We start from the raw sequence: 25,748 nt of genomic DNA on the forward strand, positions 1-25,748 counted from the left end.
TCGCTCGAAGTAGAGTCGAAAGAGATGAATTTTCTGTCTGCGCCGGAAGATGTGTAAGCTTTCTGCTGTCCTGATGTCAATGGGGAGCTCACTCCACCATTTTGGAGCCAGGATAGCAAACCCACGAGTTTTTGCTGATGGGAACTTGGGGATCATTAGTATGGCTTTCTCCAAAACAAGTTGTAATAGTGACGATACAAAAAGAGGTCTGGGAATATGGACACAAAAACTCACAAATGTATGCTAGAACTACTCCGTTAATAGTTAGTTAGTAAAAATCAATAAAAAAATGTGCAGACTTGGCAAAATGGCTAGTCTGTTGTTTATGTGATGTTTCAATTTTGGCTTGTTAAGCTATAATACTTTACTAGCATGATCATCAATCTTCAAAATCATAATCAAATATATCTCCTACATTACTGGAACAAGGCTTAATGGAAGGTAATAGATGATTAAACGTATCATAGTTTAGACCAGGGGTTCCCAAAGTGGGGGTCGAGAGATGATTACAAAAAAAAAAAAGGAAAACAAAAAATAATAATAATAATTTAAAAAAATGGATTAATTTTTTTTATAATTAAATTTTTATTTTATTATCAATAATAACGTTTGCATAAACATTTTTTTCTTTGACAATCCGCTAGCGCAGTTTTGACCCCCCCCCCCTGTCGACAGGGGGTCGCCAGTCTCTGGTCTCTCTGTAGAGGTGGGAAATGACTCTGAAAACTGAGATATGGTACATGAGAGAATCTACTGCTGAACTTGAATTATTCCCCAACATAAGAGAGAAGTTTAGCTGCATCACGACGATAAGAAAAATCCCGCTGAATGGTGGGAATGTGCTCTCCACCTCTTCACGAGAAGCAGTGGTTATTTGTTTATTAAGCCACCTTCATCAAACAACAATCAACACTAATTGTTGAAGGTGCCTGGAGACTCTCCAATCTGAAACATTCATATCAGCTCAGTCAGACCTGCAGAATAATAAACAAGTCATCTGCCTCATCCAAAACATAAAAGCTAGAAAAACAATAATTTAAGATGAAAGGTTTTTGGAAATGATCATTATTTATTTGTTCTGCATTTGTATTCATTGTGTTTAAACCCGGTGTTTGTGCACAGTCTGATATCAGGATGAGGGTAGACTAACATTATTATACTATTCATAGAATTGGATTCCAGTGGTTGCTGTGAAGGATTGTTTCTGCCTCGAGTGATTCCAACATTTCCAATAACTCCAGATTGTTGTTATACGCATGTTTTAATACATGAGAGTAACACATGCGTCACTTCCGGGTAAAAAGTATGGCTCTGCCGACTTTTGGGGGAAAACAAAGCTGTAATTTGAATGGCGGTCGATACAGATTCTGAAGTTTTTGCCAATTCGATCAGAAATGTAAGAAAACCGTGGATTTTCTGATCTTCAAAGAGCTCGATCACGATGACCAGTCAAGCAAACAATTACATTAAATCATTTGACATCGACGATCAGGCTCGATATATGGTTAAATATAGCAGTTGGTGATCGGTGTCCATAGATGAGAGTAACATCTACTCACTTTACGGCCCCGCCCACTTTTTGGGAAACTAACGCTGTCATTTGAATGGCGATCGAGCCTGAAGCCACAGAGCTCTTCTGTTACCGCCCTTTCTTCTTAGAGGAAGTTCAGAAACACTGAACTCTGGATTTGTTTTAATGTTTGAGGTGCAAGAAACGACACAGCAGCTTGTTGGCATGATACAACTATTATTTTCCGCCTCACTCATGAGAGTAACAGCTGGCGAAAATTACAGCCTTGTCTACTGATTTTAATTTAACCATATATCGAGACCGATCGTCGATTTCCAATGATTTAATGTAATGTTTGCCTGACTGGCCATCGTAATCGGGCTCTTTGAAGATCAGACAGTCCACGGTTTTCAAACATCTCTGATCGGATTGGAAAAAACTTCAGAATGTGTATTGACCGCCATTCAAATGACAGCTTTGTTTTCCCCCAAAAGTGGGCGGGGCCGTACTTTTCGCCCGAAATTGATGTAGGTGTTACTCTCATCTATAACGAATCCAACCAAATAGTTGGAATCCATATTTTCTGGCGATTAAACTTTCAAAAACGAGATTGTAATTGCAATAAAAAAGCTACCTCATTGAACATGATTTATTCAAAGTTAAGATCTTGTTTGAGGATTTATTTTTAATGTAAGGTTAAGCAGCATAAACTATGATGACAGACATTCAGAGCTTCATCCGATAAAAGCTGAGAAATGTGGTTTAGCCCTTTTTTAAAGATCAATGAACTCATCATCGTTTTAATCGTAACATCATGTGTCTCTGCAGTGTTCACTCTGTGTTTCCCCATCATCTTCTTCGTGGGGCTGCTACCGCAAGTCAACACCTTCGTCATGTACATCTTCGAGCAGCTGGACATCCACGTGTTTGGGGGCAACGGTGAGACACACACACACACACACACACATACATACATACATACATACATACATACATACATACATACATACATACATACATACATACATACATACATACATACATACATACACACACACACACACACACACACACACACACACACACACACACACACACACACACACACACACACACACACACACACACACACTCCTGTTTTATAGAGAGGCGGGGGACCTCCATGGGACCTTATTTCTGAAAAAGTATGTATTGAAGTCAATGGAGAGAGAAAGATTATCTTTCGATCCCGTTTGAATTGTGCCACGAATTACACATGATGTTTGTCAAGTTAAAAGATAATTTTGCAAGTCAAAACAATTAAAATGTGTCGTAAAACTGTGAAGTAACACTTTGTTTTGTGTGAAACCGCTCAATGAACTACATCTCCCATCTCACACCACACACCAAGACGGCCGTCATGTTGGCACATTTCACTTCTTTCTTTCAGAATGAGGTGGAAAGTATTAAAAGAGGTGAAAATCACTACAAGTCTGGGCACGTTGAGAGCTGTACACACACACAAGGGGAGTTAGTCGGTTCCATAAGAGCCAGCATGCGGGACCGGGATTCTGGGATTTGTAGTCTTTCTAGTTGCGTATTTTTCATAGTCTTATATTTCAACAGTTTTACGACAAACTGTGACTTTTGGACATTATTTTTTAAATTGACAAACATCATATGTGTAATTCGTGGCACAATTCAAACGGGATCAAAAGACGATCTTTCTCTCTCCATTGACTTCAATCCCATGGGTTGGAAGTAGAAGGGCGGGACTTCGCCTCTCTATACATTCTGACATGGCAGTGATTGGTGGTGATCTGCATCCTGTCTCTGATGTCTGACTTCCTGTCCTGTGTGTCCCTGCAGCCTCCACCAGCCTGCTGTCGGCTCTGTACAGCTTCCTGCGCAGCGTCGTCACCGTCGCTCTGCTCTACGGCTTCTGCTACGGAGCTCTGAAGGTGAGGGCAACGCCGACTCAGCATCTACATCTCATCAGGATCAATGTAGATGGATAGATAGCACCTGACTGGATTTCTGTCCTTGGTCTCGAATGAATTTACTTTAAAACTGTCCCTGAAGCTAGTAAGAAGTACCAAAGTGACACACAGCAAAGGTCCCTAAGCGTTAATACTTTATTAATGTTGGAGAAACTGTTGCTAACATTCTTGGCACATTTTAGATGACTCATATTTGCTTGTTATCACTAGTTTATAATGAACACAAACACATTGCAGATCTCCTAATAAAAAACAATGATATATTATAAAATGCGGTGACGGACTTTGTTTCCTGTCTATTGTACTGTAGGGCGCAATCATGCCTTTGTGAAGTCCCTCATGCATTGTAGTTTATTATGAACTTTATTAAACCTCTCTGTGTTCTCTGCGTCAGGAGTCCTGGGAGCCTCATCACATCCCCGTGTTGTTCTCCGTGTTCTGCGGCCTCCTCGTCGCCGTGTCCTACCATCTGAGCCGGCAGAGCGGAGACCCTTCTGTCCTCATGTGAGACCACCACAGCAACACACACCTCATCAAAGAAGTTACCTGTGGTATCTGAGCTGAGGACACTTCTCAGAGGAATACAAATCAAAGACACGTTCGAATATTTGCACTAATTTGTGTTACTTTTTTGGCACATGGGTAGGAACGATCAGATCATCAAAAAGATTTGCCCGTTAAGAAATCCACATTAATCCAAAATGTGCGACTTCTCTACTCATTGATGTCGTATCTGATTATCTCTGGAGGGGATTTGTAATTGTATGAATCTTTCTCACAAGGCCTGTAGTGTTAGCCGTGATTACACATCCGCTCTGAGAGAAACCCCCTCAGGCATACTTGTCAACCCTCCCGATTTTCGCGGGAGACTCCCGATTTCATTGCCCTCTCCCGGTTTCCTCCCGGGGTCATATTTCTCCCGCATTTCTCCCGATTTCTGACAAAATCAGAATTTACACATGACTGTTTCCACTCGGACTTTAATACAGCTACACCATTGTTTGGTTTCCATGGTAACACGTCTCTTTTGTAGCGCGCGCAACTCAAAGTCTGAGAGGGCCGCAAGGCAGTGCACTTGCAACTACAATAAGCATGTTAATGTTAATCCAACAGCTCCGGCGAACCACTAGCACCCCCCCCGCCCCCCCCCAATTTTTCATTTTGAAATGCTCCCGATTTCTGAGGTCTAAAGGTTGGGAAGTATGCCCTCAGGAGATGAGTGATGTGTGTGTGAGTGATGGTTTTGCTGTTTTGCTTTCTTATAGCTCGCTGATACAGACCAAGATTGTGCCCAATGTAAAAGACAAGAACCCAGAGGACCCTCTGTCAGAAGTCCAGGACCCTCTGCCCGAGAAGCTCCGGGCCTCAGTGGTGAGCTGACCCTCATCCTTTATTATTTAAAGCCAGGACTGGATCATTCTCTCCAGACTTGACTTGTTCTAACCCCTCCCTGTCGTGTGTTGTTGAATGACAGAACGAGCGCCTGCAGTCGGACCTGATCGTGTGTGTGCTCATCGCTGTCCTTTACTTCGCCATCCACGTTAGCACCGTCTTTATTGCACTGCAGGTACAGCCAATGTGTTCCTACCAATTCAATCTCTGTGTTTATTTTAAAGACTTCACCTATTCTGCAAAATCCACTTCTCCATGTCTCTTCTACATCAACATGTGTCCCCTCTTCTTCATGTCTCTTCTACATCAACATGTGTCCCCTCTTCTCCATGTCTCTTCTTCATCAACATGTGTCCCCTCTTCTTCATGTCTCTTCTTCATCAACATGTGTCCCCTCTTCTTCATGTCTCTTCTTCATCAACATGTGTCCCCTCTTCTCCATGTCTCTTCTTCATCAACATGTGTCCCCTCTTCTTCATGTCTCTTCTACATCAACATGTGTCCCCTCTTCTTCATGTCTCTTCTACATCAACATGTGTCCCCTCTTCTTCATGTCTCTTCTACATCAACATGTGTCCCCTCTTCTCCATGTCTCTTCTACATCAACATGTGTCCCCTCTTCTCCATGTCTCTTCTACATCAACATGTGTCCCCTCTTCTCCATGTCTCTTCTACATCAACATGTGTCCCCTCTTCTTCATGTCTCTTCTACATCAACATGTGTCCCCTCTTCTTCATGTCTCTTCTACATCAACATGTGTCCCCTCTTCCTCATGTCTCTTCTACATCAACATGTGTCCCCTCTTCCTCATGTCTCTTCTACATCAACATGTGTCCCCTCTTCCTCATGTCTCTTCTACATCAACATGTGTCCCCTCTTCTTCATGTTTCTTCTACATCAACATGTGTCCCCTCTTCTTCATGTCTCTTCTACATCAACATGTGTCCCCTCTTCTTCATGTCTCTTCTACATCAACATGTGTCCCCTCTTCCTCATGTCTCTTCTACATCAACATGTGTCCCCTCTTCCTCATGTCTCTTCTACATCAACATGTGTCCCCTCTTCCTCATGTCTCTTCTACATCAACATGTGTCCCCTCTTCTTCATGTCTCTTCTACATCAACATGTGTCCCCTCTTCCTCATGTCTCTTCTACATCAACATGTGTCCCCTCTTCCTCATGTCTCTTCTACATCAACATGTGTCCCCTCTTCCTCATGTCTCTTCTACATCAACATGTGTCCCCTCTTCTTCATGTCTCTTCTACATCAACACGTGTCCCCTCTTCTTCATGTTTCTTCTACATCAACATGTGTCCCCTCTTCTTCATGTCTCTTCTACATCAACATGTGTCCCCTCTTCTTCATGTCTCTTCTACATCAACATGTGTCCCCTCTTCTTCATGTCTCTTCTACATGAACACGTGTCCCCTCTTCTTCATGTCTCTTCTACATCAACATGTGTCCCCTCTTCTTCATGTCTCTTCTACATCAACATGTGTCCCCTCTTCTTCATGTCTCTTCTACATCAACATGTGTCCCCTCTTCTTCATGTCTCTTCTACATCAACATGTGTCCCCTCTTCTCCATGTCTCTTCCACATCAACATGTGTCCCCTCTTTTTCATGTCTCTTCCACATCAGCATGTGTCCCCTCTTCTTCATGTCTCTTCTACATCAACATGTGTCCCCTCTTCTTCATGTCTCTTCTACATCAACATGTGTCCCTTCTTCTCCATGTCTCTTCTACATCAACATGTGTCCCCTCTGTGGAAAGAGACTCTGAAAGTTTCAGGAACAAAGATTCTCTCTCTTTTTGATCCATTTCAATAAAAACCTGTCTGAAAATGAGCTGATCAGATTTTGGCCACTTTATGATGTCATAACGATGTTTTGGCTTGAGTAACCATTAGCCAATCAGCAACCAAGGTATGTGTGTGTGTGTTCAGCCCTTCCTCAGTTACGTGCTGTACTCCCTGCTGGCGGCGGTGGGTCTGCTCACCCACTACCTGCTGCCTCAGGTCCGAAAGCAGCTGCCCTGGTACTGCTTCTCTCACCCGCTGCTCAAAACCAAGGAGTACTACCAATTTGAAGTCAGGGGTGAGTACATTGAATCACACATAGCCCAAAAAAGGCAGCGTGGTATCATTACATTTGAGTTTATTTAAGACACTTTGAGGAGCTTTCCTTTCGTCTGGTTTTTGGCGGTTCCTGTGGACATAAGGGGTTTTTCCATGCACCGGGGTCCCTTCAGAAAACCTCTTACTTTACTGCAGCAGGGTCTGACTCTGTGCCCTACAGTTCGTCATAGCAACTGTAACTAAGCAAAAGGACAATATTTTTTAACAGTCTTTATTGAAGTAGCTGTATAGATTTGTGTCTCTTAACTATGCTGTATCTCCTTTTATAGCAGCTGCTTTTTATTAAATTAAAAACGATATGTTTCTTACTGGAACTGGAAGTTTTATTGATATATTTTATACATTATGTCTTATTCTAATTTAGCTTGTTTTATTTTAGTTTTCTGGACTTTTTTAATGACTGTTTTTGAATTGTATTTACATGTAATTTGACAAGGTGTTTCTTTTCAAGCACCAACATTGCCTTGTTGATGAAATGTCCTTTAGAAATACACTTGCCTTGCCTCCCCCCATGATGACATTAAGGTCTCTGTCTCCTTCCTCAGACGCGGCTCATGTGATGTGGTTTGAGAAGCTCCACGTGTGGCTGCTGTTCCTGGAGAAGAACGTCCTTTATCCCCTCATCATCCTCAACGAGCTGAGCGGCAGCGCCCGAGAGCTCGCCAGCCCCAAGAGACTCGACACCGAGTGAGGAACAGTTCTACTTATTTCTAAGATTGACAGGTGCACACGAGCGTGCTTCAGTCTAACCCGCAGATATCAAAAAACAAAGTAATGTATAATGAATGGTGTTCCTCAGGGTGGGCGCTCTGATGATCACGGTGGCCGGGCTGAAGCTGCTGCGCTCCTCCTACAGCAGCCCCACCTACCAGTACATCACCATCCTCTTCACCGTCCTCTTCTTCACCTTCGACTGCCGCCACCTGTCCGAGACGCTGCTGCTCGACCTCTTCGTCATGTCCATTGTCTTCAGCAAGGTCAGATGAACACACAACGCGCCGTGCATATATTTAATGTCACAGTCTAATGAAGTACAGATGATTCACACTACAGTTCTTCCTGTCACGCTCAGGCCACAGAAAGTCTTTCTATGACACAGTCAGGGTGTTTTTCATTTGCTTATTTTCCCACAGTTGTCCGTACTCAAGTGTTTTTTATGTGTTTGTTTTTTCCCAGATGTGGGAGCTGTTCTACAAGCTGCACTTTGTGTACACCTACATCGCCCCCTGGCAGATCACATGGGGCTCAGCCTTCCACGCCTTCGCTCAGCCCTTCGCTGTGCCTCGTATCCTTCCACCACGCTCTGTTACAGTTGATATGATGTGCACTGTTTCTCAGGCAGAGCTGAACCACTGTAGCACTGATATGAGCCTTTAATAATTGACTTAAATTCATAGTTTTTGTTGCAATAATTATTGTTAATGATGGATTGCCCTTCCTTTTATTACATTACATTACATGTCACTTGTTAGACACTTTTATCCAAAGAGACTTACATACTCAATACTGTGGGTAATCCCCACAGGAGCAATTTGGGGTGAAGTGTCTCAGGGGACACAACGACATGCTGACTGCAGTGGGGTTTGAACCTGTGCTCCCCTGACCCCAACACCAACGCTCTATCCACTGCGCCACACGCCTCCTATATTATATGTTTTTGTATGATCATGTATGAAAGTAAGAAACTAAGGATGCACGATATGCTCCAATCTTTCCATTTTTGTATTTTCATAAAAAGTTCCCACCCTGTATTTTATGTAGACCTTTGGAAGATTTAATATTCCAGCTTAATTTAATTCACAGTCGCTAACACAAACTTAGCACAGTTCTGACTCTTTCAAAACAAGCATTTATTTTCTTTACGGGAGGTAATATCATTTGTTTTGAAGATCGCCATCCTGTTGTCGTCCTCTTGAACTGAAAACAAAAGCACACTGCAGCAAAAACATGTTTGTTCAATATTCTATTATTGCATTTTAGAACGTTAACTTTAGAGGTACATACCGCCACCACTGGTTCAGTGTGTGTAGGTGCAGCTGTTGTTCAGTTACTGAAAGCTATTTTGCTTCTTCAAACCGTATAATATAAGCCTATAATACAGGTACAAAAATGTCCCGTTATCTGTAGGAACTATAAGAATATAAAAGTGACATTAACCAACAAGGATACTTATTTTAATATTTCACTTTTTTAAACTATTTTTCTTTTTGTATTTACTGTTTACTATTATTTGCACTATATGTTTCTGTTTATCTGTGTTATTGTGTTGCACTGTTGGAGAAGCCTGTGACTTAAGAATTTCATCGGCATAACTACACTGTAGATATGATATATAAAATAAAGAACCTTGAACACTTGAGTCCATCACATAAATGTGCCAGATTAAAACATACAGGATTATATGGCCACTTTATGATGTCATAACAATGTTTTGGCTTGTGTAACCATAACAGTGCCAGAGACTGGCGACCCCCTGTCGACGGGGGGGGGGGGGGCTAGTGAATTAATTTCAGTTTTCCGCACAAGCACTGCGCTAGTGGATTGTCAAAGGGGGAGCCTCGTTGCGGGGAAGTTATACAGATGGCTAGTCCGCCCCTGAAAATGTCTATGCATACGTTATTATTAATAATAATTCAAACAAAAAAATTCTTAAAAAACGTATCAATTATTTTTTATAATTTCTTTTTTTTTTAGTTTTCCATTTTAATTTTGTAATCATCTCGCGACCCCCACTTTGTGAACCCCTGTCCTAGAGCACCATTGTGTTCTTTTTAACCAAATGTCTCTCAGAGGGGCGTGGGGAGGGGCTCCTTATTTTCATCTAAAGTAACAGACAGAGAATCAGCACTTTGGAAACAGGGCTGAAACAGAGGGGATTATGGGTAATGCTGCAATGATCTGCTTGGTGTTTGGAGCCAATCAGAGACATGTTCTGTATATATCTGAGACCTGTGATATATTGATGAAAAACAGTCAAACAGGGGACCTTTTAATACAGAGCAGGAAACATCATTTTGAAATGCTCCTTGACCTAACCCCCCCCCAGACTCTGCCATGCTGTTTGTTCAGGCCGTGGTGTCGGCGATCTTCTCCACCCCCCTCAACCCCTTCCTGGGCAGCGCCATCTTCATCACCTCCTACGTCCGGCCCGTCAAGTTCTGGGAGAGAGATTACAAGTAAGGAACACTTTTAAAATACTACTTAAAGGTAGGGTAGGTAAGAACGGAGAAACCAGCTCGAGTGCTCTAGAATTTGAAAGTACGCAGCTGAAAAGAATCTGCCCCTTCCTTCAGACTTCCTCACAGAGCCCCTCCTCCAACACACACGAACGGCCCGGCTAAAATAACTGGTCGTGCTCTTTAGCGCCACGGCTTCCACAGATGACATTTTGTTATGTATTTATTGTCAAAGCATTTCATGTATTCATTGCTATCGGGATGTTAAGAGCATTCCATGGAATTTAACAAAACGTTTCTGAAGGGAATTACCGACCCCCCCTTTAATGTTCAAATCTCATATGATGATTTTCTGTCTCCTCTGCAGCACTAAGAGAGTGGATCACTCCAACACTCGCCTCGCCTCGCAGCTGGACAGAAACCCAGGTGAGGGTTAGACGGTGTTAAATGATTGTTTGCTTTTTAAAAGTTTATTCTGGCAGCACAAAGGATAAATTCTTCATTTATTTTGGTTAGCATGACATATGTAGGCAAAGTATTTAATAAGACTTTGACACATTTTTGTTAGCAGAGCCTGAGAATCCATTCATTTGGTGTTATTTAAAAATTCTGTTTTTTTTTTTTTTTTTTTTTTAAAGTGTCTTATCTCGTCGAAAGGGTGTACTCACTGAATTTGTTTCTGTTTTCTGATCATTACGTCAGTGGCAGAAAATGGTGTGAAACTTACATGAATATCTCTTTTTCAATTATTTCTGTGACAATTTATCGTCCAATAAAAACAGTTGTCCTGACCGGTCTATATCCGCTCTCGTCCTAGTCATCCTCTTGGATTTAAGACTTAGACAAGACAAGTATTTGAACAAGAAACAGCTGTAAATGCTCCGTCGATCCATAGTGAAACATCTAATACGTCCTCCTCCTCTCCCTCTGCAGGCTCTGACGACAACAACCTGAACTCCATCTTCTACGAGCACCTGACGCGCTCGCTGCAGCACAGCCTGTGTGGAGACCTCCTGCTGGGCCGCTGGGGGAACTTCACCACCGGGGACTGCTTCATCCTCGCCTCCGACTACCTGAACGCTCTGGTGCACCTCATCGAGATCGGGAACGGCCTCGTCACCTTCCAGCTGCGGGGGCTGGAGTTCAGAGGTGAGGGGACCAGATGGGTCAGATTCAAAGGTCATATGCTCAAAGCTACAGTGGAGAAATGGGAATGAAAATATTTTTGACCTGAGCTCCTCCAACAATGCAACATATATAATAAAATACAAAATAAAAAGTAGTGCAAAAAGTCAATATACATGTAAAGAGAATATGATATGTGATATATCAGACGTTACTGTAGCTAATGCTATCAGGGATTTGACAGCAATACAAATATCAGGATTGATTAGCATGTATAACAAACATTCACTTTCAAACTATTTAGCTAACTGTGTCAACTATGTATAAAGGAAGTCACTGTAACATCATTTAAATATGAAGTTATGACTTTGTTTAGTGTTTAAATTGATGCATCAAAGTCAAAGTCAGCTTTATTGTCAAGAATTCTACATGTTGTACATCCAGAAATATCGTTTCTCAAAGTCCTACAGTGTGACATATATACATCAAAGAACAACAACAAAATCAAAAAGGGCCTAGATGATCGGGGTATACAGTTTAAAATGTTAATAATATGTTAAAGTGTTCAGCGGAGATGGTGTGTGTGTGTGTGTGTGTGTGTGTGTGTGTGTGTGTGTGTGTGTGTGTGTGTGTGTGTGTGTGTGTGTGTGTGTGTGTGTGTGTGTGTGTGTGTGTGTGTGTGTGTGTGTGTGTGTGTGTGTGTGTGTGTGTGTGTGTGTGTGTGTGTGTGTGTGTGTGTGTGTGTGTGTGTGTGTGTGTGTGTGTGTGTGTGTGTGTGTGTGTGTGTGTGTGTGTGTGTGTGTACACACTATTGGCTCATATCTAATTGTGCTAACCTGAGCAACAATATTATATAACATATATATACACTATTGGAAATCATTCAAGATAATGTTCTTTTCATTGACACCCAATTTGAGTCTTTAGATAGTATTTGGAATATATTATATTTAGAAATACTCCACCAACATTTTTTCCAAGCATGTTAAACTAAGCTCCTAATCTATGTCTAAATATTATAAGACTGAATGGTTAAGATAAGATAAGACTTCATTCATCCCGAAGGAAATTGTTGTGCCAGGGTAACAAAATACAATAAACACATAAATGGTTGTGGATCATTAACCAGTGGCTCTGTATGTCCGTGTGTGACAGGAACATTGAGACATATTTATCCTCACACACACGTGCACGTGCTATCAGCATGACTTCAGAGTGTTACCAGCTTCATCATGTGACACACTGTGAACTTTTACACACTGTCTGTCAGCTGTCACTGTTAACAATATATATAGTTTAATAACATCTCGTGTGTCAGCATTGTTACCAGTTTATAAACACTGTGTGTGATCCAAACAGGTCAGAGGGAAAACTAGTTAGAATTTATTTATGCTTAGATTTCCGAGTATGCTAGTTTTAGTTTCAGTGTTGTATATTCATTTTATGTTTGACCAGGTATAATGCTCAGAAATTAGTAATTGCATAGAATACATGGTTCTGTGGAAGCGGCCAAAACTCCCACTGTCTCCATTTATCAGTAGAAAAATAATAGCTAAAACCAGGCAGTATTTTTTTTAGTGTAGATTTTATTTAAGGATATTGTATTTAATGAGTTTTAATTCACATCAATACTTTTCACTGCTTATTTCCATTTCATTTTCCGTTTTATTTGCTTTAATCTCCCTGCTCTAAATCCATTTAAACTGACTTTTCTTATGTACCCAGTATAATGCTGTGTATCTAAATGTGTTGATATTGCCTCCGCAGGAACGTACTGCCAGCAGCGGGAGGTGGAGGCCATCACTGAGGGGGTGGAGGAGGACGAGGGCTGCTGCTGCTGCGAGCCGGGTCACCTCCCTCACCTCCTCTCCTTCAACGCCGCCTTCGGCCAGCGCTGGCTTTCCTGGGAGGTTCTCGTCACCAAGTACGTGCTGGAGGGATACAGCATCACCGACAACAGCGCCGCCTCCATGCTGCAGGTGTTCGACCTGCGACGCATCCTCACCACCTACTACGTCAAGGTGAAGGGTGGAAAATAACTAAAGAGTCCTCTCCTGCTGATGTTCAAATGTATATCAGTATTTAGTGTCTCTACTTTAAAGAGTCCTCTCCTGCTCATGTTCAGGTGTATATCAGTATGTAGTGTCTCTACTTTAAAGAGTCCTCTCCTGCTGATGTTCAGGTGTATATCAGTATGTAGTGTCTCTACTTTAAAGAGTCCTCTCCTGCTGATGTTCAGGTGTATATCAGTACGTAGTGTCTCTACTTTAAAGAGTCCTCTCCTGCTGATGTTCAGGTGTATATCAGTATGTAGTGTCTCTACTTTAAAGAGTCCTCTCCTGCTGATGTTCAGGTGTATATCAGTGTGTAGTGTCTCTACTTTAAAGAGTCCTCTCCTGCTGATGTTCAGGTGTATATCAGTACGTAGTGTCTCTACTTTTAAAGAGTCCTCTCCTGCTGATGTTCAGGTGTATATCAGTATGTAGTGTCTCTACTTTAAAGAGTCCTCTCCTGCTGATGTTCAGGTGTATATCAGTATGTAGTGTCTCTACTTTAAAGAGTCCTCTCCTGCTGATGTTCAGGTGTATATCAGTACGTAGTGTCTCTACTTTAAAGAGTCCTCTCCTGCTGATGTTCAGGTGTATATCAGTATGTAGTGTCTCTACTTTAAAGAGTCCTCTCCTGCTGATGTTCAGGTGTATATCAGTATGTAGTGTCTCTACTTTAAAGAGTCCTCTCCTGCTGATGTTCAGGTGTATATCAGTATGTAGTGTCTCTACTTTAAAGAGTCCTCTCCTGCTGATGTTCAGGTGTATATCAGTATGTAGTGTCTCTACTTTAAAGAGTCCTCTCCTGCTGATGTTCAGGTGTATATCAGTATGTAGTGTCTCTACTTTAAAGAGTCCTCGCCTGCTGATGTTCAGGTGTATATCAGTATGTAGTGTCTCTACTTTAAAGAGTCCTCTCCTGCTGATGTTCAGGTGTATATCAGTATGTAGTGTCTCTACTTTAAAGAGTCCTCTCCTGCTGATGTTCAGGTGTATATCAGTATGTAGTGTCTCTACTTTAAAGAGTCCTCTCCTGCTGATGTTCCGGTGTATATCAGTACGTAGTGTCTCTACTTTAAAGAGTCCTCGCCTGCTGATGTTCAGGTGTATAGCAGTATGTAGTGTCTCTACTTTAAAGAGTCCTCTCCTGCTGATGTTCAGGTGTATATCAGTATGTAGTGTCTCTACTTTAAAGAGTTATCTCCTGCTGATGTTCAGGTGAGCCCAGTCTGCTCTGATTGGTTAGCTGGCTGGCTCTGTTGTGATTGGTCAACCGCTTAGAGATGTCCCGCCCCTTAGTCTATAACCTACAATGTGTTGGAGCGCTAGCCAATAGGAGCGCACATTTTGTTTGATTTGAGACACTAGGTTTTACTTCAAATATATTATTAATTAAATAAGTGGAAATATATATCTAAAAATGAACAACTGATATATTGGCCACACCTTCTCATTAATGGTTTATTTTAATACAAAAGTTGTTCTACTTTTACTTAAATAAAGGATCAGACTTTTTTTTTGTTAGCTCGACAGAAATATTTTTTTCTGATCTACGTCACGTCTAAATGCACTCTCTCTTCCGCCTCTCAGGGGATCATCTACTATGTGATCGCCTCCGCCAAACTGGAGGAGTGGCTGGCCAACGAGACGATGAGGGACGGGCTGCGGGGGTGCGGGGAGAGAAACTACGTGGACCTGGACCCCACCTTCAACCCCAACATCGACGAGGACTACGACCACCGGCTGGCAGGCATCTCCAGGGACAGCTTCTGCGGGGTCTACCTGGGCTGGATCCAGTACTGCAACTCCCGCAGGACCCCGGTAAGAATAAAGCTTTAACTAAAACACACATTGAGATATCATACACAGTTTGGCATACTTTGGGTTGTTTAAAGAATAGGGCTGTACAGATTGGCTCTGTTCATAACGGTGCCATTTGAATTCAAAATCAATAATCTTAACGGCACTTATTTTTCTATATTTGTTTGCATGGCTATAGATTGCGTGTAAAGCCTATATTTCTGCACATTAGCAGATAAAGATGAGGCTACACACTTATAGTATTATACTCTTAGTAGGAGTAGATTAGAGTTGTAGCTTCTCCAGAGCGTAGTGAATTCCAAAGGTCCAACAAAATCATGGAATCATGCACCTCGATTAACACGTAAACATAATAACACGAATGAAAAGTAGGAAGGAAAAAATGACTTTTTAAAGAAAAGTGTTTTTATTAGCTCCAAATCATTCTCAAACCCCTTTTTGTAAAAGTTTCAGGATTCATTTTGAAACCTTTCTAGCACATTGTTTGCATAAAATTGGAAAAAACCCCAAGGTGGGACATCACAAATCATGCTCAAATGTTATAAATATAAAAAGATCAAGAATTGCTTCAAAGCAGTTTGATTTTAATCAAACGTTTTACTTCCCTCAGGGGGGTGAACTCGCGTCATCCGTGTCAGATGATGAGTCTTAATAAGGGATTATTTGATAAGGATATCAAAACTATTATTAGAATGATGCACAGGCACCAAAATCACTGAGTCGGCTGTTTGTATCAAAAGGCTTTTTTACACCCCCGTGCACAGGGGGCTTCTTTACTTCTATTTATTTATTCAAATAGAGAACGATTTCATACTTCCACTGACACAGTTTTGATTAGTTTGTGTTGTTCATTAATTTTTTTACTACTAATATTTGTATATTTCTGAATGTTTTTTGATTGTATGTTCTTTGTCTTGTTTTGGGGGTATGCCATGTGTCTTTTACTGGAAAAAACAAAATGCCAATTCAAATTCAAAACCTTTATTTATCCAGGTAAAATCCCATTGAGATCAATGATCTCTTTTTCAAGGGAGACCTGCAGCAGTAGGTTCCACATGAAAACATATCAATATCAAAATCAAAATATTTGTCAATAACAAATACAGAAAAGAAAATACACCCTCCAAACACAGTGTGTATATAGAGGCAGAACACTGATGCTTTCTTTAATTTATCTGATAAGATGTTTTCCTGTAACTAACCGTCCTGGTCTCTGCCTCAGCCTCTGGACAGTGAGAGGGACTCGGCTCTCGTGATGCTCTGCTTCGGCCTCTGTGTGCTGGGGAGGAGAGCTCTGGGGACGGCTGCTCATCACATGTCCAGGTGATTCAATCATCTTTAATATCAATGACTCCACCCTTTCTTAAAGGATAGAGAGAGAGAGAGAGTTCTCTTACGTATAGAGAGGCGAAGTCACGCCCATCTACTTCCGACCCATGGGACCTTATTTTGGAAAAAGTATGTATTGAAGTCAATGGAGAGAGAAAACGTATCTTTCGATCCCGTTTGAATTGTGCCATGAATTACACATATGATGTTTGTCAATCTTAAAAAATCCTTTCCATGTAAAAAAAGTCACAGTTTGTCGTAAAACTGTTGAAATATAAGACTATGAAAAATACGCAACTAGAAAAACTACAAATCCCAGAATCCCGGTCCCGCATGCTGGCTCTTATGAACCGACTAACTCCCCTTGTGTGTGTGTACAGCTCTCAACATGCCCAGACTTGGAGTGATTTTCACCTCGTTTAATACTTTCCGCCTCATTCTGAAAGAAAGAAGTGAAATGTGCCAACGTGACGGCCGTCTTGGTGTGTGGTGCGAGATGGGAGATGTAGTTCATTGAGCGGTTTCACACAAAGTGTTACTTCACAGTTTTACGAGACAGTTTAATTTTTTTGACTTTCAACATTATCTTTTAAATTGACAAACATCATATGTGTAATTCGTGGCACAATTCAAACGGGATGGAAAGATAATCTTTCTCTCGCCATTGACTTCAATACATACTTTTCCCGAAGTAAGGTCCCATGGAGGAAAGGGAGGGACTCCGCCTTTCTATGTCCGACAGCGGAGGTGTCTGTAACAAACCCAGTTATGAAAGAAGTTTCATCCCACAGGCCGTAAGACTGTTAATCACATGAACTTTTGAAAGAACATTCATCTGTTTGCATCTTGCAAATTATGTATCTAATATATCATATTCCATTTCCTTGTATATAGACTCTTCTTGCACTATTTTATCTGTTTTAGTTGTTCTATGTCTTATATATATGTTGGACTGTTGGAGGAGCCTTTGGCCTACGTTTTTCATTGACATATCTACGCTGCAGCGAATGACAATAAAGCCTTGAACCTGAACCCATCTCTCCTCCCTCAGTAACCTGGAGTCCTTCCTGTACGGGCTCCACGCCTTGTTCAAAGGAGACTTCCGGATCTCCTCGGTGAGAGACGAGTGGATCTTCGCGGACATGGAGCTGCTCAGGAAGGTGGTGGTGCCGGGGATCCGCATGTCCCTCAAACTGCACCAGGTGAGATCAACATTTGTAATGCATATTTGTATCTTTTATTGAACATTTAAACTTCTTGCATTTATTTCAATATTTTTATTTTATTTCACCTTTTTTTACTTTTTTTAAATATACATATTTAGAACGTTTATTTAAATATACATCTCCCTTTCTTACATTTTTTTACTTTAACGTATGTGTATATAAATTAATGCTGTCAAAATTATCGCGCTAACGGCGTTGATAAATATTTTGAATTAATTGCGTTAAAATATTTAACGCATGTGCAGAATGGCCCGCCCCATACATCCCACCAGTGGCAGCACCAGGGTATGGCTGGGGTAGGCTACACCCATACCAAGAAATGGCTTAGCCCCACCATGAACAATGATGTTAAAGTAAGCAAAACAAAGTCCGCCAACTCGCGCGGACTAAATTGCACAGACAGCAGTTAGTAAGATTGATTTCAGCCACTTGTCTGGAAATACCGAAGACTAGAAACGGTTTTGAAAACTTCTGTCACGTAGTGATCGTCTTCTCAATAGAACATCTTTGATAATGTCTTCTGGCCAATCAGAATCAAGATAACGGCGTGGTGTTGTTGCAGGAAGTCCCGACGGAGAATACTTTTTCTGTAGTACATCTCTATATACATCGATACAACATTACGTGTTGATAGAAATCAACACGTAATGAATTAAGACCCCACGGTTTGATGATTGATAGGTGTGTGGGCTGTCTTTCATTTTGACACACAGAACAATGTTATAATAAACATACATACTGTATGTGAAATGGATATATCCGCCTTCTTTCATTTATCTTTCCATTCCCACAACAATATAAGAAATGGCATATTTTGGACATAGTTCGAATGGTGATTAACCTGATTAATTAATTTTTAAGCTGTGATTAATCTGATTAAAAAATGTAATCGTTTGACAGCCCTAATATAAATATTTGTATTTGTCCTAAACCCAATTTCCCCTCTAGATAAATAAAGTGTTCTGACTCTGTTTATCTTTCGTCTTGTGTTTCAGGACCACTTCACGTCCCCGGATGAGTACGAGGAGCCGGCGGTTCTGTTCGAGGCGATCTCGTCTCACCAGCAGAACCTGGTGATCGCTCACGAGGGCGACCCGGCCTGGAGGAGCGCCGTCCTCTCCAACTCGCCCTCGCTGCTGGCGCTCAGACACGTCCTGGACGAGGGGACCAACGAGTACAAGATCATCATGCTCAACAGACGCTACCTCAGCTTCAGGGTCATCAAGGTGAGGACAGGCAGCTTTTTCTCAGACACTCAGGGAGAAATGATTACACTCCCATTTATTTCTTTATTAAGTAAACACACATTTATTAACATTTCTGGACAAAAAAGCTCGTTTGGCTAAATGTTTTGAAACCAGTGAGTTGATAGTTGAAATATACACACGGGACAAAGATATTTTTTATAATCATAAGAAGTAGAAATACAAATGTGCACATTGTACTGCAGTATTAACATGTATATCAAACATATAAACAGTGGTGTATTAGTATTGAAAAGGTGCTGAATTGCACATACTAAGAGGTTGTCTGCTGCAGTGAGACACACACACACACACACACACACACACACACACACACACACACACACACACACACACACACACACACACACACACACAACCACACACACAACCACACACACAACCACACACACAACCACACACACACACACACACAGTAACGTGTGTGTGTGTGTATGCCCCCCCCCCAGGTGAATAAGGAGTGTGTGCGCGGGCTGTGGGCGGGGCAGCAGCAGGAGCTGGTGTTTCTCAGGAACAGGAACCCTGAGCGCGGCAGCATCCAGAACGCCAAGCAGGCTCTGAGGAACATGATCAACTCGTCCTGCGACCAGCCCATCGGATACCCCATCTACGTGTCCCCCCTCACCACCTCCTACTGCAACACTCACCCCCAGCTGGGACACATCCTGGGGGGGCCCATCAGCATCGGGAACATCAGGAACTTTGTTGTGAGCACCTGGCACAGGTTGGTCTCTCTCTGCACGGCAGTAAGTCACATGTGGAGTCAGTAAAAACATGTATTAAAACAAAGTTTTCGCACTCTGTTAAAGTCTCCTTCCTCTCCTATCGGAGAATGTAAATCCCTCCAGCATGTGTTAACCACAGACCTTATTAAGTCCTAAAATGCTGACTCATTCCTGCCTCTTTAATGAAATGTTTCCTAGGTTACGTAAAGGCTGCGGTGCCGGCTGTAACAGCGGAGGGAACATCGAGGACTCGGATGCGGGGGGGATGTCCTGCGGGAGTGGGAACGGGACGGGAGGCGACTCTCAGCAGAGCTCCGTGTCTCAGGGCGGGACGTCTGGACCGGCCCCCTCCCACACCTACCAGCCCCACACTCTGGGTGAGAACTCGTCACAATATCAATACAATAACACATTTATTTTATTTGAAGCTGTATTTTGTCTAATTTTGTGACATCAGCTCAAAAAAACGAACCAGATTTTCAGTGCGCTTCATTCAAATTCTGATTATTCGGTACATCCATTGTGGAAATTTCACTTGAGCAAACTTTTAAATTAACTTGCATAATACATATTTTTTAAATGTTGCATTATGGGAATTTTAGGATCTAGCGTTTTATGAAACTTGATAAAAATATATTAAAGATTATAAAATTCTGGACACGCATAAAAGCCGACAGACTCTTTAATTTCAATGTTTACCAAGAATTGCATACTTTTTCTTTTCCATTGCCGATATACCTAATTTTCTATTTTGTGATTATTATTATTTAACTTATTCCATGCCATGTTTTTAATGTCAATGCCTGGACCACGGGGGGGGGGGGGGGGGGGGGGGGGATTTGTTTATGCAGTGTACCGCCAACGTTTGTTTGTTCTGAATGGAAAATACAGTGAAAATTTGAATTATAAAACATTCTAAAATCATATTTCCCCCCCCACCTGCAGGCACCAGTCAGAGCTCCCAGTCGGTGCAGTCGGGGGGGATGGTGCGTCACTCTCCAGCCCGAGCGTCGGTGGCCAGCCAGTCGTCGTCGTTCCGCTACAGCAGCAGCCGCCACTCGTCTCTGCGGACCTCCAGCACGGGGCTGGAGCCGTGCCGCCGCTCCTCCACCTCCCAGCTGTCTCTGAGGACTCTCCCCACCTCCCTGCAGCTGCGCCTGGGCTCCTCCTCCGCCTCAGAACCCCCCGGACCCTCCTCCTCTCTCTCCAGCCACAGCATCCCACCCTGTAAACGCCACACGCTGGTGGGGCTGCTGGGTAACGACGGCATGTGCTGCACCCTGACAGACCCCCTCAGCCAGCAGCACCATCACCACCACCACCACCACCCGCTGCAGCACAACCCCACCGTCTGCACCCTGCGCCGCGACGACATCTCCTACAGAGTGCAGGTCCGTGGAGGTTCTGTAATATGTAATGCTGTCAAAATGATCGCGTTAACGGCGGTAATTAATTTTTTGAATGAATTGCGTTAAAATATTTAACGCATTTAACACATGTGCAGAATGGCCCACCCAATACATCCCACCAGTGGCAGCGCCAGGGTATGGCTGGGGTAGGCTACACCCATACCAAGAAATGGCTTAGCCCCACCATGAACAATGATGTTAAAGTAAGCAAAATAAAGTCCACCAACTCGCGCGGAGTAAATTGCACAGACAGCAGTTAGTAAGATTGATTTCAGTAGCCACTTGTCTGGAAATACAGAAGACTAGAAACGGTTTTGAAAACTTACGTAGTGATCGTCTTCTCAATAGAACATCTTTGATAATGTCTTCTGGCCAATCAGAATCAAGATAACAGCGTGGTGTTGTTGCAGGAAGTCCCGACGGAGAATACTTTTGCTGTAGTGCATCTCTCTATACATCGATACAACATTACGTGTTGATAGAAATCAACACGTAATGAAATAAGACCCCACGGTTTGATGATTGATAGGTGTGTGGGCTGTCTTTCATTTTGACACACATAACAATGTTATAATAAACATACATACTGTATGTGAAATGGATACATCCGCCTTCTTTCATTTATCTTTCCATTCCCACAACAATATACATAAAGAAATTGTATATTTTGGACATAGTTCGAATGGTGATTAATCTGATTAATTCATTTTGAAGCTGTGATTAATCTGATTAAAAATTGTAATCGTTTGACAGCCCTAGTAATATGTTATTATGTTTTTATGTTTATGACAAAATCCACATGACTAACTTTAATAAATGTGATTCTTTTTCGGTTCTCAGGTGGCAGACGTGGGTCAGGTTCTGGAGAACATCAACCTGTCGAAGAGGAAGGAGCTGCAGTGGCCCGACGAGACGATGAGACTGAGAGCAGGACGGACCTGCTGGAGGGACTGGAGCCCCTCGGAGGGGATGGAGGGACACGTGAGTCTCTATTCAGTCTGTGGTCTTTATCTAAAGCTGCTACAGTGTTATTCAGCCTGGAGCCTATTCTACTGTTTGATGTGTCTTAAGTGACTAACGGCGGCAACAGCTTTTGAACTTGGTCCATTATCGACCGAGAGCTAAAGCTGTAATCAGTTTGAGCAATTAAACACCGCCAATGTGTGTCCACTAAAAGTGACCAGCCAATCATAAAATGTGTGGAGAATGTTGGGGGAAATAAATTGGGCTAAAATTGGAGAAAAAACATTTGGAACATTTTGAGCAAAAAAGGGTACATTGGAAAGAAATGGGTAAAAAATGTTGGTAAAGTATAAGAGAATTATTCTGAACAAAAATGGGGGAAATAAGAAGAAATATAATGATATTGTCTAATTTGAATAACACATCTGTACCCTTTTTAATAAATCAATAATGTGTTAACCCTCACTTATAATGCACTTAAAAATTAACGTTGGATTTTGTATTCATAAACAAGCAAAAACGACCTGTCAGCTGACACACCCTGACCTCTTGTGCTCTAAATGTGATTTTACCATCCTTATATGGTCTGTGCATGTGTCCTTCACTCCCTCTGTGACCTACTTGCTGGTTATAAACGCTTCATAAACCTGTCCCCCTGCAGGTGATTCACCGGTGGGTGCCTTGTAGCCGAGACCCGGCCCATCGCTCCCATATCGACAAGACCATCCTGCTGGTTCAGGTGGACGATAAGCTAGTGCCCATTTTTGAGACTGGGGTCATTGAGTTGGGTGCAGAGGTCTGAGACAAGCACACACACACACACACACACACACACACACACACACACACACACACACACACACACACACACACACACACACACACACACACTCGTACTTGTGTGTGAAGGAGAAGCAGGATTCTGCAGACTGACAGGAAACGGGAGCTCTCCCCCCTCCCGCGTTCCTTATATCGCTGAGGGGGAAAGGAAGCCAGGGAAAAGTGCAAGTCGAGGCAGAGCGTAGATCCATGTTTCCTGCATCATCCTCACAGTATCTGCCTTGCTGCATGACAGAAGAAGTTAAGTTAGTTCTGCTACTGGTGATTAATTTCTATGCATTTCATCCAATATGTTCTTGGCAAGTCTGACAGAGATGAGTGTAAAGAGACGTTGTTTTGTTTGTCTAATTTGCCAAATGAAGCCTGGTATTGAATATCTGCCACGGCTTCTCACAAAACTTTCATTATCATTTTTTTGCTGCCAAGACTTCAGAGGAAGCTCCGCCTTCTCGTTGTCGTCATTCCTTTGGATTTCAAACTTTTAGCAAGATGATTTTGCGCAAAGAAAAAACGACCTTGCACTATAATTTGTATTTGTATTTACAGTGATGCACTACACTGTTGAGATAATGTCCCGTTTTATTTATTACGGACTCTGAATGGCCATGGTTACCGATGCCTTGGGAATGAGAAATAAATGCAATCATCGTTCTGTTTTCAGCCATTTTTATTTTACTATTTTATGTTTGATAAACTTGAAAATAACTTTTTACTGTATATGATTATATATCTATAAAAATATATATATATTTACACAAATATATATATATATAATGTCAATGTATAAAATATTTTCTTTCAATATTTATTACTGTGAACATGGTATTTACACTTTGTTACATCTTTCTTTTTCATTTTGAGACAAAGGTTAATGTATTGAGGACCATTGGTTGAAAACACGATGCCGAATTTTTGATGGACTGTTTCACTATTTAACTTAATTCTTTTCTATATGGAGAAATAAAAGCTTGATTTATTGCTTACATCTTTAACACGTCTCTTCTCATCTGTTTGTTCTCGTCTTTATTTTATATTTTACTATCTAACAGTGTGAATGAAAGAATACACACATTAAGCTGGGAAATGAACCCTGTGATGTGCTGAGAGGACGCTTTATGGGTCACTTTCTGTGGTTTATACGGTTTTTATGGCATATCATCTGACAGATCACATGACATTTCTGTAATTTTTCCACTTGAATAGGTTAAAAGGAAATGTGTAACAAAACTGGTCTCAGATTCTGTCAGCATAAGAAGAATCTGTAGGTCTGAGAAGTGCATGACATTCACATAAGTCAGAGCTGGGAGAAGTACTCAGGTCTTGTACTTGAGTAAAAGTAGAAGTACTCAGATCTTCAAATCAAATCAAGTTTTATTTATAAAGCACATTTAAAAGCGATTTTTGGTCAAAAAACAATAAATTACAACAGATATATAAAAAAAACACAGGGAATAGTCAGGAGTCATGCTCCGCTCTGACTAGAAGGCCAGGGAGAAGAAGTGTCTTAAGTGTACATTTAAAAATCTATGTAATTGAGTAAAAGTAGAAGTATTCAGATCTTGCAAAAGTAGAAGTACTCAGATCTTGTACTTGAGTAAAAGAAGTACTCAGATCTTGTAAAAGTAGAAGTACTCAGATCTTGTAATTGAGTAAAAGTAGAAGTACTCAGATCTTGAACTTGAGTAAAAGTAGAAGTACTCAGATCTTGTACTTGAGTAAAAGTAGAAGTACTCAGATCTTGAACTTGAGTAAAAGTAGAAGTACTCAGATCTTGTACTTGAGTAAAAGTAGAAGTACTCAGATATTGAACTTGAGTAAAAGTAGAAGTACTCAGATTTTGTACTTGAGTAAAAGTAGAAGTACTCAGATCTTGTACTTGAGTAAAAGTAGAAGTACTCAGATCTTGTAAAAGTAGAAGTACTCAGATCTTGAACTTGAGTAAAAGTAGAAGTACTCAGATCTTGTAATTGAGTAAAAGTAGAAGTACTCAGATCTTGTAATTGAGTAAAAGTAGAAGTACTCAGATCTTGTACTTGAGTAAAAGTAGAAGTACTCAGATTTTGTACTTGAGTAAAAGTAGAAGTACTCAGATCTTGTACTTGAGTAAAAGTAGAAGTACTCTTGTTCACGAGGCAACATTTGTGGATGTGGAATCAATAATACAGTAAAGTAGAAGACCCTTTAAATTGCACTTTTTGAGTAAATACTGACTACTTGAGTCGGAGTAACACAAACTGCCTTTATTGACTTTATATCATCAGTCAGATGAGTGTTAACACAGACTTAGTACATCTGCTTCTACATGTCACTTATCTAAGTCATTTACACATTCCAGTCTTTTATTGAATATGTTGTCGTACTATTGCTGTCATTGAGCTGCTGAAACAATGGAATTTCCCATCTGAGGATCTGGAATACATATTTATCTTACCTTATCTCTTCATAACTAAAGCCATGAAATACACGTAGAAGTGGAAGTATAAAGAAGCTTTAAATGGAAATACTCAATTAAAATTAAGATATTATAAAAACCTAATTACTGTAGGAAATGCACAGGTAATAGTTCACATTAAGATAATAATACAAAACTAACAGTGTAAAAGACAAAGGAAAGATAACAGCAATTGAGTTTGTGAAAGTGTTTAAATATATACATAACGAGTTGTGAAAATTATAAATATATTTGTTTATACCTCTTATGTGAAAGTTCAAAGTACACATACAGTCAATGGTAGGTACAGAGTCATAGCACAAGTTCAGCACTGCGCCAGACTTATGTTTGCAAAGGCATTGATTCATTT

General features: G+C 41.3%; 1 protein-coding gene across 5 annotated transcripts in view; it reads left to right on the forward strand.

The window, feature by feature from the left end:
* Nucleotides 1-23,939, forward strand: part of pcnx1 (pecanex 1) — a 63,168-nt gene extending 39,229 nt beyond the window's left edge. For 4 of the 5 annotated variants that reach the window (XM_079693053.1, XM_079693052.1, XM_079693054.1 and 1 more), the window contains 22 exons: nucleotides 2,339-2,449; nucleotides 3,359-3,450; nucleotides 3,884-3,993; nucleotides 4,755-4,860; nucleotides 4,964-5,056; nucleotides 6,829-6,979; nucleotides 7,566-7,707; nucleotides 7,820-7,997; nucleotides 8,197-8,305; nucleotides 10,067-10,196; nucleotides 10,564-10,622; nucleotides 11,130-11,345; nucleotides 13,089-13,342; nucleotides 14,960-15,190; nucleotides 16,413-16,513; nucleotides 17,571-17,721; nucleotides 18,741-18,971; nucleotides 19,460-19,734; nucleotides 19,934-20,112; nucleotides 20,681-21,126; nucleotides 21,985-22,125; nucleotides 22,769-23,939. In XM_079693053.1, the coding sequence (XP_079549179.1) occupies nucleotides 2,339-2,449; nucleotides 3,359-3,450; nucleotides 3,884-3,993; nucleotides 4,755-4,860; nucleotides 4,964-5,056; nucleotides 6,829-6,979; nucleotides 7,566-7,707; nucleotides 7,820-7,997; nucleotides 8,197-8,305; nucleotides 10,067-10,196; nucleotides 10,564-10,622; nucleotides 11,130-11,345; nucleotides 13,089-13,342; nucleotides 14,960-15,190; nucleotides 16,413-16,513; nucleotides 17,571-17,721; nucleotides 18,741-18,971; nucleotides 19,460-19,734; nucleotides 19,934-20,112; nucleotides 20,681-21,126; nucleotides 21,985-22,125; nucleotides 22,769-22,909 (3,647 nt within the window). In that variant the 3' untranslated portion in view covers nucleotides 22,910-23,939. Of the gene's footprint in view, nucleotides 1-2,338; nucleotides 2,450-3,358; nucleotides 3,451-3,883; nucleotides 3,994-4,754; nucleotides 4,861-4,963; nucleotides 5,057-6,828; nucleotides 6,980-7,565; nucleotides 7,708-7,819; nucleotides 7,998-8,196; nucleotides 8,306-10,066; nucleotides 10,197-10,563; nucleotides 10,623-11,129; nucleotides 11,346-13,088; nucleotides 13,343-14,959; nucleotides 15,191-16,412; nucleotides 16,514-17,570; nucleotides 17,722-18,740; nucleotides 18,972-19,459; nucleotides 19,757-19,933; nucleotides 20,113-20,680; nucleotides 21,127-21,984; nucleotides 22,126-22,768 lie in introns of those variants that run through there. The other variant, XM_079693056.1, reaches the window with a different exon arrangement.
* Nucleotides 23,940-25,748: the final 1,809 nt, after the last annotated feature.

This window comes from Notothenia rossii (assembly GCF_949606895.1).
Source record: "Notothenia rossii genome assembly, chromosome: 7".
In the NCBI taxonomy this organism is placed as follows: domain Eukaryota; kingdom Metazoa; phylum Chordata; class Actinopteri; order Perciformes; family Nototheniidae; genus Notothenia; species Notothenia rossii.